The sequence below is a fragment of the Lycium ferocissimum genome, chromosome 8 (assembly GCF_029784015.1).
Source record: "Lycium ferocissimum isolate CSIRO_LF1 chromosome 8, AGI_CSIRO_Lferr_CH_V1, whole genome shotgun sequence".
Taxonomy (NCBI): Eukaryota; Viridiplantae; Streptophyta; class Magnoliopsida; order Solanales; family Solanaceae; genus Lycium; species Lycium ferocissimum.
The window spans coordinates 23,586,398-23,601,258 of NC_081349.1; the positions used below are offsets into that span (position 1 = coordinate 23,586,398).

At 31.7% G+C, this 14,861-nt stretch overlaps 1 protein-coding gene across 2 annotated transcripts; it reads left to right on the forward strand.

The window, feature by feature from the left end:
- The first annotated feature begins 373 nt into the window (after positions 1–373).
- Positions 374–8,062, forward strand: LOC132067621 (uncharacterized). Of its 2 annotated transcripts, XM_059460909.1 has the most exons (12): positions 374–500; positions 1,536–1,634; positions 1,772–1,856; positions 2,989–3,058; positions 3,929–3,989; positions 4,101–4,154; positions 5,171–5,327; positions 5,404–5,494; positions 5,757–5,866; positions 6,778–6,884; positions 7,498–7,608; positions 7,704–8,062. In XM_059460909.1, the coding sequence occupies exons 1-12, from the start codon at positions 411–413 to the stop codon at positions 7,821–7,823; spliced, it is 1,155 nt and encodes a 384-aa protein (XP_059316892.1). In that variant the 5' UTR covers positions 374–410; the 3' UTR covers positions 7,824–8,062. The 2 variants fall into 2 exon arrangements, with proteins under 2 accessions (XP_059316892.1, XP_059316893.1); XM_059460910.1 differs by lacking the exon at positions 1,536–1,634.
- Positions 8,063–14,861: the final 6,799 nt, after the last annotated feature.

Below are 14,861 nucleotides of genomic sequence, written 5' to 3' on the forward strand. Positions count from 1 at the left end.
TTTATTATTTTTTTTTAACTTTATACAACGAATAAAGTTTTTCAATTTTGAAAATACAAAAAGAAAATAGTATTTATGGTTCTTCAATTATAAATCTTAATCTCAATCCTTGTAAATTGTAATCTATTATCAAACATATTTGATGCTCAGTTAATTGAAACATGTACAGTTACTATAAAATACAATTATAAAAATAATCATGATATAATATAAAATGACCAAAATACAGTTTCAAACTTTCAATCCCACTGAAGATTAAATATGCTTTATGAAATATTATAAGGAAGTAAAATCAAAATCTATCAATAATTAAGGATCAAAAGTGCTATTAAACCAAGAACTTTAAGATAATTTTTCAATTTCCGGTAGATCCAGGAACGACGTCGTATTCCTCCATTTTAACGGTGACGATGACGGATAGTTGTGTTCGAGCTGTTATTGAAGCTATACATTCATCTCCTACTCAAGCTGTTATTTATCTCTCTGGTGGTGCCTCTCAGGTCTATATATATATATATATATACACACTACACTTGTTAATTGTTATATTAACATAAATTTAACTGATAACTTGTATAGAAACTGAAATTATCGATCAGTACATTGCACATAAGTAAAATTATATGCAGTTATCACTTTATGTTATTATTATTATCAATTGATCGGTAGGAATTTTTATTTTTATTTTTTGATGAAATGTTATTATACTTGTTAGTTGTTATCAACATAAATTTAACTGATAACTTGTATAGAAACTGAAATTATCGATCAGTGCAGTGTACATAAGTAAAATTATATGCAGTTATCACTTTATGTTATTATTATCAATTGATCGGTAGGATTTTTTTTTTTTTTTTGATGAAATGTTATTATACTTGTTAATTGTTATCAACATAAATTTAACTGATAACTTGTATAGAAACTGAAATTATCGATCAGTACATTGCACAGAAGTCAAATTCATGTAAAATATGCAGATATCACTTTATGTTATTATCAACTGATCGGTAGCATTTTTTTTTTTTTTTTGATGAAATGTTATGAAGTTGAACAGTTTGCTGTTTTAGGTTAATTAACTGATGATTTGTACAGAAACTAAAGTTATCGATCAAAGTCAGATTCGTGTAAAATATGCAGATATCACTTTATGACTTTATGTTATTATCAACTGATCAATAGCAGTTTTCTTGATGGAATGTTACGAATTTTAACAGTTTGCTATTTTAGGTAAATTAACTGATGATTTGTACAGAAACTAAAGTTATCGATCGAAGTCAAATTCATGTAAAATATGCAGATATCACTTTATGACTTTATGTTATTATCAACTGATCAATAGCAGTTTTTTTTGATGAAATATTACGAATTTGAAGAGGCGCTAGGTAAATTAACTGATGACTTGTACAGAAACTAAATTTATCAATCAGTACAGTGCACATAATTCAATTTCATGCAAGATATGCAGATATCACTTTTATGTTATTATCAACTGATTGATAGCAGTTTTTTTGATGAAATGTTACGAATTTGTACAGGCATTGGGGTGGTTGATGTCAGTTCCGGGAGCATCGAACACTGTGCTTGAATCCGTAGTTACTTATTCTAGAATGTCTATGATTCAATTACTCGGCAAGGTCGTTTAATTTCAAGTTAATCGTCATTTTACTTTGATTTCTTATTGATTGATCATGAAATTATCGCGAGTTCACTGCTTACACATTTTGTGATTTTTACTCTTTTTTTTTTTTTTTTTTTTTTCGGTTTGATACAGGTTCCTGCTCAAGCAGCTAGTTCGCAAACTGCCGAGGAAATGGCGTTGTTGGCTTATAATAGAGCATTAAAGCTTTCTAAACCAGGTTGTGATTTTTAATTCATTCGAATTTTGTCCTTTGATTGTGGATTTTACGGTTTTATCTTGTACATGTATATCTTAGCTAAGTGAAATTTGTCACACATTTCTAGAAATATTCTAGTTTAGTGAAGAAAATTGAGAAACTCTGTCTATGTGAGTTTTCAAAGAATCGCCAGTCCTAAGCATAAAGAAGGCAGATAAATAGATTAAATATGTGAGTGATGCGATCATACTAACAATAATGCAATGGATCTCATCAGAACTTGGAAGTTAAGTATGCTTAGTCGAGCGTAATACTAAGATGTGTGACCTCGGGGGAAGTCCTCATTTGCATCGCGGAATCTAACTAGTTTAGCGTTGATGTTAGTTGATTGATAGTTAAGTGTGTTGAGAATTGATTTAGAAGATAAAACTTTAGTGTCAAATCAAAGTGGTTGGAAGACACTGAATAGACGGATATTATCTTGGATGACTGCTTGATTAATCATGAGTGGTTTATTTGATATATGTGTTTGTAATAATGTGTATGCCATGGCTAAATGATGAAAGTTTTCAGTTCTTCTATTATAACAAGCTATAATAGACATTCTGGTGTGTGAAATATGTGCTTGCTACTGAAGATTTATAGAGGAAATAGGTACAGCCAAGAAGCCACAGAGGGCAGTGGCGGACCTAGTAAGAGCCCAGGGGGTTCCCCCTTCGGCGAAAAATTGCACTGTATATACAAGGTGAAAATTATTTTTTATGTATATATAGTAGACGTTGAACCCCCTTAGCTTCTTCATTTATGGCTTCTTTATATTTTTGAACCCCCTTGGCACAAATCCTGGCTCCGCCACTGACAGAGGGTACCATCCTTTCAGTTACTAGGTTTAGTAGCATAGGTTTATTATACTCTATCTGATAAATATTCTCTTTCACAAAAAGGAGACATCAACTTTATCAATCTTTCTCATTTTTATATTGCATTATGTGTATGACATAAAACTAGTAAGGTTCCTTTGAGCCAAAGTCATCTGACTATCACCTAGATGTGTATTACAAAGTTTCACCCTTTATTATTTAGTAGCATTTTATTCCTTGATATGTGTTGTTTTTATTTAAATGATATGATTTCAATTTGTTTGATTGTACAGGTTCACCAGTTCTAGGTGTGGGTTTTACTGGTGCCTTGGCCAGTGCACGTCCAAAACGTGGAGATCATAGGTATTCTTGTTGCATCATTCAGTTTGTCCTGATATATAATTTCAGATTCTTATTCCCTTAGGAGCAAGTTGCATTCAGGAGTTGTCATTGTTGTCGTATGTCCCCTAGATTCACTAGGAGGGGTATAAACTGGTTTTCGTTAAATGATTCACGTGAGGTTTCTATTGTATATGTAGAGGTGACTATCTTGATTACCGTTCACTTACATTACAACATTAAATGGATCAGGTTAAGGGAAAAACCAAATATATGCTAAGATATATTTGTATATTTCTCTTTGAAAAGTGGAGCTGGTCGACTAAAGGGTAGTCATGCAAGCACAAGATAGTATTAGTGACAGCATTTCCTCCTTGATCTTGATCTTGATCTTTAGGATATAGGTGAAAATAGTTGCTTCTCTCTTTTGTTGGAGACATGACAAGATTCTGCTGTCGGGGATAGTATAATTTGGCTGTGGCTGATGAACTTTTTGTTAATACTTAATGCACATCCTATTTTTCAAATTTTTATTAACAAGGCACAAAGGTGTTGTCATCTGATATTGTATGGACGTTAAGAACACACAAGGATTCTTCTTTCGAGTAACGCAGTTGAGTTGGTATTCATATTAGAATTATTTCATCTCAGTGCTCCGTTGTGCCCCCCTAAAGGGGAGAATAAAAGCACCAAACTTTGTCGCTATAATTAAGTTTGAATGGTCTGCAACCCTTCCAAGATGCCTGTCGACCATGTTTGGATCTCTACAATGACGCCTTTCGACCAAAATCATTAGTATTCCTAGCATTGCCATTTTGATTTGTGAATATATCACTCTTTCAGTTGTTCAAAATTTGGATCTCTTTCTGAGCCTTATCAGTGCCTTATGAGTAGGTTTCACTTGTCAACGAGAACATCTGACCGGCTTTGGTCCTCGACCGTTACTTTGACTAAGGTATTATTCGTGCAAGTTTCTCTTTTTGTCATCTTTACCTTCTTTAATCAGGGTCTTTAGATTTCAGTGGCTGAAGTATTGATTTTGCTTAAACTGAATGAATATATACAGGGTCTGCGAACTCGTGAGCAGGAAGACGGAGTCTCGAGTCAATACTTAATCAAGGTGTGTATAAAATTTCGAGATAATTTCTAAAAGAGGAATTAGAACATTTCATACTTCATTAGGGAAATATACAAGTTCAACATACAACTGCACTGGTTTCATCAACTAAATGCATATATCATTGAACAAAATGTACAAGTGCATGGCCAATTTGGAAATTCAAAGGTTTCAATTCTGCTTTTCTGGTATTTCCCTATTTTTCAAAGCCAATGCTAGATGCTACTTATTATAGTGTTCTACGAATGTGTATAACTGTGCTCCTTAATGTAAATAATCAGAACTTAAACATTTCCAGTTTTTTGATTCAAAGCTTTCAATTCTGCCTTTTAGCCGTTTAGGTACTTTTCCCAATTTTCAGAGCCAAAGCTAGATGCTACTTATTATAGTATATAAGGAATGTTATAATTATTAATTATTCTCCTTTATGCATTACATGTACAAAATAATCAAAGCTTAAAACATTTCCAGATAATGTTTGCTAGTAGAAGCCCAAACTTTATTGCTTTGTCATGAAATTGGTTGGTTTAAAGTTAAATGTGTTATGGAAGGTTACTTTGAATGGACTTGTTACCTCGATCAAGTAATTCATGCTTGGTTCATTAGGGAGATTATAATATTTTCTCTTAGCTTGTGCTGCTATATTGAACTAGTCCATTAAGTTGAACTTTGTGAATAGTTGAGCTTTGTGAATGTATCTTTTGCTTGTTTGACCACCATTGGAACTTTTGTGGCGATAACAGGGAACCAGTAGAGTTGTAGTTTGAAGTTTGGGTTTGTAGATACGTAAAATGTAACTCTCTATGCTGTACCTTGTCCTATTTTAAGTCACAAATTTTAATTTACCATGTCCTGAAGTATCATTTTATTTGAACAGGAATCAGCAGTGAGCTGGTAATCATTTTTTGCCGTTTAAATGTCCTGTAGATCATTTTTAACTCATTATGCTGTAGTACTTGCAAATCCTTCTATGCTGGATCTTTTACCAAATCTATGTTACCTTCTGTCTTCTGGTTCAGGCAATTGCAAATGCTAGCAAGGTTGCAGGAACTTTTGTTCCGGACTTGACTGAATCAGAAGTTCCAGATGAACATGAACAACAGTTTGATGAAGATGAAGAGCTAAAACAACTTCTCAGTGGGGTTATATGCTTCAAACTGTATCCTTTCTCAAGTGGTTTGTGCTAATGAAATCAACAGTCACTTTCAGAAGCCAAAGATTCACTACATATGTTGATACGGGAATTTTGCAGACACATCAGGTGCAGGAAGGAAAATAATCCTGTCTGGTTCCTTTAATCCTTTGCATAATGGTCACCTTAAGCTCTTGGAAATTGCAACTAGGTACACATCTCTTAACATCAAACTTAATTTTCAACCATTTAAAATATTGATTTTTTATACACATTGGAAAAAGATAATGTTTATCGCTTAAGGATTTACATCTCTCTAGAATGTCAACTTTTATCCTTCAAATTTCACAAGGAAAAGAAAAGAGAAGATGTGTAGCACATTTTTGAACTTTGAATTTGAAGGCTTTACTTGCAGAGAGAAATATCATGCTTTTAATGGAATATCATTCACTTCATTTATTTATTTCATGCAGCATTTGTGGCAGTGGTTATCCATGCTTTGAGTTGTCAGCTGTCAATGCAGACAAACCTCCATTGGAAATACCTCAAATCAAAGATCGTGTAAAGCAATTTGAAAAAGTTGGTAAGATCCTAATATATGATGCTTTACTCACATCTTAATATTTCTAATCTTTAGGTATTATAAGTGATATCTAATGGGAAACAAGGTCTAAGGTAGTGATGAAATTAGCTTATTCAGTCAAACCTTGGATCAGTTTACTGGATGATAGTAGAATGGCGTGGTGGTCATCCTTGCTTGTGGTTCTATTATCCAGAATGAGAAAACTCTATTTTTCATTCAGACATGTCCTTAATAAGGATCAAATGGAAAAGTGAACTTTATCTTTGCCTTAAATCAAACTGTGAGCTCACAGAAAGTAAGGGTTGAGAATGGCTACAATGACCTGGTATTTTAATTCTTTGCCAACAATTCTCAAAGGTTTCGAATGCTGAATTGTACTTTGAGTTATTTCCTGCCAAAAACTGATTTCTAAAGTGCCTCTCCGTCGTGGATGCAATACAAATAGGAAGACAAGAAAAAGTGAAATTCGAGAGAAGTATATGCTTTCACCGGTGGTGGATCCAGGATTTGCACTGAGGGGTTCGAAAAATAAAAATGTAGTGACTAGGATTTGAACTTGGAACCTAAAAGTGAATTTTGAACCCCCTAGACCACTGAACCAACCTATTCTCTTGTGGTTAGGGTTAAAAATCTATATATGTACATAAAAAATTTGAAAAGTACCTTATATGCGGTGTAATTTTTTGCTCAGGGTGTTCGGGTGAACACCCTCCCCGGGCCCTAGATCCGCCTCTGGCTTTCACTACAGTTTATCCATAATAGTTTCATATCTGAGTACGATCTGAAGTAATATTTCAATTTTCATGTTATCTGAGAAGAGAGAAGACGTAGCCATGTCATTAGATTCTTACCCTACTTTCATATTCAAAATATGCTGGTGTATTTGAATGGCTTCAGCCTTTGAAATGCAGGAAAGACGGTCATAGTGTCTAATCAGCCATACTTTTACAAGAAAGCAGAACTTTTTCCAGGCAGTGCTTTTGTCATTGGTGCAGACACAGTTGCAAGACTTGTACATGTAAGGTTCTTTCATTTGTTTCTACAACATTGCGATTACGTGAGATCATGAATTTAATAAATTCGGTATTGTTCTCTGTCTCTCTCTCTCTCTCTCTCTCTCTCTCTCTCACACACACACACACACACACACACAAAATGATCCATATGGATATGTTCTCTAACTATTATGCTTTCCATTTTATAATATCATACATTCAGCCAAGCTCCAACCTCTTTCTGGTGGACCATTTTCTTAAAGCTAATCGCGTTTTCTTCTACTGCCATTCATGGTCTTGTCTACTTAATTTGGGAATACAATTATTGGGAGGAAGATAATTTGTGTTAAATTTTGTGATAGAATCTATCCGACTGGTTTCAAAAGTATCTGCTGAAGTAGCACCTGTTGCACAGTTATATTTTTTTATGTATAGAGACAACAACACCCACTCAACTATAAGAATAAGATGGTAAGAAGGAGATGAAACAAAGACGTATACTTAATGTGATCTTTATTTGTGAATAATTTCTGATTTTTGCATAGTCAACTTTGGCTGATAAATGGGGCAATAAGCTGCTAAAAATAGAAAGTTCCCAAAGTGTACATATTAATCTTTGCAAGTTGCTCTTGCCAGCCAAAGTACTATGGTGATGACTATGGAAAGATGTTGGAGATACTTCTGGGATGTAAAAACACAGGTTGTACTTTCCTAGTTGGTGGTCGAAATGTTAATGGAACTTTCAAGGTACACAAACAAACTCACCACGGCCTTCATATTTTAGCACTTTAGCTTTTCAATTTTCAAAACTCTTATGAATTTTATATCATGTGATTCTCTAGGTTCTTGAGGATTTCGACATTCCAGCAGAGCTAAAAGACATGTTTGTGCCTATACCAGTTGAGAAATTCCGTATGGATATATCATCCACCGAAATTCGGAAGAGTCAAGGGTCCTTGTAAGCTATTTGCATCGTTTTCACTCAACCTATCTGGGTTCCATTTTTCATTGTTTACTCTTCCCAGTCTCAGCAGAACCTAATGTGAGGAATTTTTAGACTCTGATATGAGTTTTCTTTCTAACATTTGTATATATATGAATAAATGCTTTGTTTTAAAGTATTATTATGCCTTTTAACCAAACTTCAGCTTCTGTCAACTTTATACACGAATCGTTGACTTTCAAGCTATTCCTTACATACTCACAAAAAATAGCTACTGAGAATTGTACAATTGAACATTGCCCCCAAATATATTACAATGAAATGTAATAGAGCTATCACCCGCCCCCTTCCTCCAACCACCCCCATTACAAGTACTACATATGCAGATGGAAAGAAATTTCTCAGCAACACTTAATAGTCCAGTGGTGTCAGCGGGAGTATTCTTCCACGTAATAGACGTGGATTCGATTCTCGCTATTTCCTTTCTCCTCACTTTTCTGTTTTTACTATTCAGACGCCACAGCCTGCACCATATCCGGCACCATAGTTATCGATATGAGTTGATGCTGCTTTCTCTTTAGAAATACCATCTGCACATGAGAAGATGATTGTTGAAATGATACACATGCTGACCAATATCATCAACCACAGACCCCGAATGCCAACATTTGTTATATCTTCAACGCCTCTTATTCCATCCCAGCTCCCAACTGTTGCTCTCAATTCGCTAACCATATTTTTGTCTAAGTGGTTATAAAAGGTGTTTTGATAAGAGCTTTTCTACTGATTTCTTATCACTAAAATTGAGTTTCTCTTATCAAGTGAAGGGTTTTAAAGATGGTTGAGACTTGATAATGAGTGGTCAAAATAAACTACCTTGTGTTTTAGGTAAAGGGATCTTGACTTTTTTTGGACAATGCTTATCCAAATGGTAGAATACTTGGGCACATGGCTAAATGTAGTGTGAACAGATTCTTGTTTTAGATTCACACAATACAAGTGATCGGAAAGCTAAGTAAATCTATAATAAATAAATAAAAGATAGTTGAGGTTAAGCATCACAATCGCACTATGTGATTTTTCCCCTTCTATTTGATAAATCATCATGCACTTATTGGGGATAATCTGACTCCTCGTATAGTCACTCAGCTTAATTAAATTACCTAATAAAGTCATTTTTCTTTAATTCTTCATATGATCGTTCAAGTTTATGCATTTGCCTTACATAGTAACAAGAGCCAAAAGACACTTTAAAAATAAAAGAAAAAGGGCCAAAGTAGTCCCTTAAGTTTGGACTTTGAGTTAAAAACATTTCTTATTTCTTAACACCGAATGACAATAGTCCGCCAACTATGTTTCACTTTCTTACTTCGTAAAGTAGATTGTGTTTCATCCTATAGGTAAAGTTCATAATATAGATTGAAAAAAAAAAAAAAACACGCACACACATCATAATGTTAAAAGTAAAAAATAAAAAAATAAAAAATGAAGAGTGTTAACATAGAGGGTAAAATAGATACTAAATTTTTTAAATAAGATAAAAGGGAGGAACAACTATTGTTCGAAATCGGGAGAGATATTTAATTTTTTTAGCAGGGTTGGAGGGGGGAATAATTTTTACCTAACTAATATTACAAGATTGACAAAAATAATATTTGAGAACTTTAAAAAAATTTAGTACAAAATGATGATATACAATCTCCTCATTTTATGTGATGTTGAATGATTTATATTATTATGATGATGTCCTTCAATATGCATCTACGTTTTTTTTTTTTTTTTTTTTTTTACGAAAACCCTTGATGATTAATCTTTAGATATTAATTTTTTTTCCCTATTAAGGCCTATTTTTTTGTTTGAAGAAATTTATCGTCTTCCTTATTAATTATGAATTGCCGGGCAATAATTTCTACCGCAGAAGAAACTAACAACTAATTTAATCTATTTTATCAAAATAAGGACTACTCATAAAATATATAAATAAATAGAAAACATTATTTTATTATTGAACTCCTAAATTTCCAAGCAAACAGAGTACATTTAGGCTATTTCATATTATTATTTTAGTAGTGATAAAATGGAAAAAGTTTTTTTTTTTTTTTTCATTTCTGAAGTTATCAGTCACAATTTATTGTGTGTTTCGTTACTGTTAATACCACAGTTAGAGTTGAACTAAAGTTGTACTATTTTCTATCATTAAAAGGTTGTTAGTGTTTTATGTTAAAGAATAAGGACTATTTTAATTGAAAATTCAAACTTAAGGGACTATTTGACCTTTTTTCTTTTATTTTTAAAGTGACTTTTAGCCCTTCTTACTTTGTAAGGCAAATGCATAAACTTCAATGACCATATGAGGAACAAAGAAAAGATAAATGACTTTTGCAGGTAATTTGTTTAAGTTGAGTGGCCATTTGAGGAATTGTCTTGGGATTATCCACTATTTACGTACCTTTTATTTGACCCTTCATAAAGATTAGAAGTTCCATTTAGGGTTTTGGTGGAAAGTCAAGCCTCTATCTACGCGTTCGATAAATATTAAAATGCTTGTAAGATAAAATCAGCGGAAAGCTATAAGTTGGTCATTTCCAACTTATGAATTTTTAGCTTACAAGCACTTTTGATTAGACCAAGTATTTTAGTATTTTATCCTTAATAATTTTTCTAATTCTCAAATATCTTTCCCAAAAAAAAAAAACTCCTAACTTTCTCTTCACTTTAAGTCCATCATTCCTCCTTTTCATTGCACGAATAGTTTTAAATTTAACTCTTCTATGTATTTTAGTCATTCTACAAAAAAACAACTTATCAATTGCTTATTAACAACTTCAACACTTCTATTAAAATATACAGCTGCTTATTTATAAAATTAATTGTAACAATTAAAAATATTTTTCAGCACGTAAAACTTATCAATTGTTTACAATCAGATAACCTAAACGGTTTCTAAGTTTGAAAACTGGAAACATCAATAAAGGCCAGTGGCATGTGGACACTTGGTTGAAATTGTAACCATGCAAAGATAGTTCGAAACTTCTATCTATGAATTCTATGCGTCGAGGCAATGACAGACTGGGACTTAATCTCTTTGTTGTAATAATGATCTTGATGACACCTCGACACTAGTGATAGTGACAAATTTAAGATTTTCATTAAGAGATTCAGTATTTATTATATATATAAAATACAAATTTGATCTAGTATAAATAATAAGAGTATAATTTTTGGATGAAAAGAATTTAGATGAATCCCTTCCGTTCCTTTAACTCTGCCGTGATGAACCTTAATATGCATGAGATCTCTAATATTGTTGTAAATTGTAACAGGGACTCAATGTCTTAAGTTGTTAACCAACCTAATTGTTTATTGTTGATATAAACTGATAATACCCCCTCCACTAAAATATTGGAACCTATTTTATTTTGTGCAATTATAGAAAGCAAAAATATTCACATAGTTTTGGACTTTGGTCACTTTAGTTTTAGAGAAAAAGACTAGTATCACTGAAGGTTGTGGTGGGTGGTAACTAAGTGTCTTTTCACCTTAACCAAAAGTCTTGAGTTCAAGTTTTGAGAATGGAATGAACATTTTACCCCAAAAAGTGGGAATCTTCGGAGTGAATCTAGATTTTTTTGTCCCCAAAATGAATATTGAACACCATAAGGAAACTAAAAAAACAGGTAGTACTACTATTTAATTAGCTCTGCAAAATGTTAAAACTGTCAAAACGTTGACGATGATAAATATTTCTTTGTAAGTTTGGAATCAGAGCTGAATCTACTATTTTAAATCTTTTTCTTGATTTTTAACAGTTCCTATTTTTCTTGAAGGTATATGGTGGAATTGGTATTTAATTGGCTCTTTGTTATATTGAAGGGACAAGTAAATATGTAAGTGTGATTTTGGCCCAAAAGAGCGTGTTGCAGCTGTATCAATTTTGTCTTATACAAGTAGTAACCATTTATTTGTATTGAATTTACATAAAATTAATGGATATATGATATGTATTTAGACGGACACAATTATCACTTACTTGATGTGAATAAGTATTATTCATTAAATCTGTTTAAATTTTGGTGCATTGAATAAGTAGTATACCTTTTTATTAAGAGTAAATGACATGCATATGGTAGGCTACATCATATAACCTATCATAGTTAAGTGATTGAATATTTGAATGAAATGAGAAAGTATTTTAACTAACAATAGTAAATGATGGAAATTTATATGACAAGCACATTTTATATACTTAATAATTTGGTGTAAATATTGTATATGATTAAGTTCTTTTCCATTGGTTTGGGTCTACAATACTATGATTCTTCTTTATTATACAATATATCATTTTCAAAATTAAAACTTTCTCTTTTTTGTTCTTTAACTTTTCTCCCTGTTCCAAAGGAAACAATCTTCTTTCTTTTTTTGTTCAGTCCCAAAATTTTCAAATGAAGTTATTTTGCTCTTTTAATTCAACTCAATATAAGCTAATACTTCTACTTTTTCTTTACAATATTTAAAACTTGATTTAACATTTTACTAACTGGTCTATATTTTCATATTGAAAATTCTTACATAAATCATTTTGTACAATAGAGATAAATGAGATTTTTATAACTTTAAATAACCTTATAAGTTAAATACAATTAACTTTTAGAATGATGAGAATATTATTTTGAAAATAGAAAAAGAAAATGAAAGAAAAGAGTAAAGATGCTTGCTAATCGAATTAATACAGATAGTTTTAAAAAAGTAATATTTATTTACAACATTAAATATCTTAAAGGCCAATTTCTTAATGTGCTTAAGAAACTTGAGAGGTGAAGCTTATATATATTCATCGTCTTCTCGTGAAACATGTCCTGCATTTTCCAACCCCTAACTACTTGATCCCCTAACATAGGGGACTTAGGCCTAGTGCTGTTCTTCAACTCACTAAACCGAATCAGGCCTATATTTTTTTCATCTTCAAGTACTTGTTTCTTTGTTGAATAGTTTTTTTTTTTTTCTTCTTCTAATAGTTTAACAAAATAAAATATGAGATTTTTTTATATCTAATCTCTTCATGGACCGGGCTCCTTTATGTAGATTAAATGGGTTGAGGGTTAGAGGGGCGGAGCAAAAACACACACCCAAATGAGAAATCCCAAAATATACCCTAGATTTCACCTTTAAACACATCTTTGATTCTTAAATTAATCTTTACTCAATGAAGTTTAAATTTGCTCGTTACTTACAAAATTGCACCTCATTCATAATTTTTTTTAATCTATATGCTTACAAGAAAAATAAAAACACTAAGTAGGCGTTTGGACATGCGATTTGAAATCATGAGATGAATTCAGCGTTTGGACATGCATTTTATCTCATGATTTCAAACCATGGTTTGAAATCCCAAATCATCCAAAAAGGCATGATTTGGGGTTTCAAACCATGGTTTCAAAATTTTTAAATATAAAATTTGACCTATAAGTTTATATTTTGTAAAAAAAAGACCCATAAGTTGGTAGATATTTTTAACAATTACTCCCACCAACCATTTACCAACCTTTATTTATGTCTACCATGTGGGAAGATTATATTAAAGAGTAGTTACATTACTATTCATGTTGAATTTTTCTTTTTTATTGAACTAAAGTTTGATTAATTGGTGTTGTATTTTTTTAGAAAGGCCTTCTAGTAGCGTATTAATTTTTTTATGAACTATGACTTGCTCATTTGGTAAGATTGTATAAGAATTGAGGATATTTTGATAGTCTTCACAACTTGTGAGGTTTTTATGTATTTAAGAAAAAGTACAACTTAATAAATCTAAATTGCATGTCCAAACATAGTTTTATCTCATGGTTTCAAATCATGTCCAAACGGCTCCTAAGCTTGGAACAATTGAAACTTACAATTTCAAACCCTAACTTTCGGTTGACTAAGGCCAATGATTGTTCTCTTTCCCCCTTAGAGCTCTGAAGTATCTGATGAAAACTGGGACAGGTTTGGGACAAAAGAGGGAAGGGTTTTGGGCAAAAAAAAAGAAAATCAAGGGAAAATTTGCCGCCTTCTCTTTTGCAAAAACAATGGAAACGGATATTAAATTTTCTAAAGCCACAAACTGAACAAGTTGTTGTGAAAGTTAAGATGTTTTACCGACAATAGAAATACGTTTAGTAACATTGAAGAATATATTGTTGCAAATTTCTTTAATATTTAAAATTTATTAAAATACCCACAAAATATGGCAACATTAAGATATTTGCCAACAAGAAAAAACCTCATGGCTAAAATTTACTCTATACCAACAACTAAATAAAGTTGTTGCCATTTATTAATATTTAGCAATAATATCATTACTGTTGCTAAAATTGTGTTGCCAATTTTATACTTTCTTGTAGTGTGTTTTAATAGGGGAATATTATGTTGAATGATTTGTATTTCTTATTCCGTGTTTTGGTACGCATATATACAATTTGTCTTAAATTGGATCAATATTTATGAGTTGTTAGTGCCATGTATGAAGTAGTATCTCGTTTTCCATTAAATCTATAGAAATGACTTGACTTAAACTTCATTATATTAAATCAGTAAAAAGTTTTAACTAAAATAATGAAATTTCTAGTGTGTATTTCCTTTTATTTCTTCTTTATCTGCAATAAAGTATATTCTAATGGCATATTTTTGTTTTTTTTCGAGCCAAATCTGTAAATGAATAATAGCTAGAGCTACAATTACATTATTCAGCTGGATTTTTTAAAGATAAAATAATGCAGTTCAAACTGTGAATTTATTTCATCTCTTATTCAGGTGCAACAACTATTTGTTTTCAACTGTATAACTTTTTTCCAGGCGAAATCTATCAAATTTTTTTTAGCTAGAGCTCCACTATCTAAAATAGTTTCAACTATATATTTCTTCTTTCTTTACACCGTTAATATATCTAAGGTAAATATGAAGTTCAATTATGCACATGAAGTGATAGTTGCTTATTACTTTCATATATAATAATACTGAAAATACAAGTAATTACAATAGCAGCATAATTCTTTCATCCTTGAAGTATTTTACATTTAGA

What these genes read in the sequence shown, in the direction of transcription:
- LOC132067621 (XM_059460909.1), top strand. Translation starts at nt 411, where the DNA reads ATGACGGATAGTTGTGTTCGAGCTGTTATTGAAGCTATACATTCATCT. An exon ending in CGAGTCAATACTTAATCAAG is followed by an intron (nt 4,155 to 5,170) that starts GTGTGTATAAAA and finishes CTTCTGGTTCAG; the next exon opens with GCAATTGCAAATGCTAGCAA. An exon ending in CAGTTGCAAGACTTGTACAT is followed by an intron (nt 6,885 to 7,497) that starts GTAAGGTTCTTT and finishes TGCTCTTGCCAG; the next exon opens with CCAAAGTACTATGGTGATGA.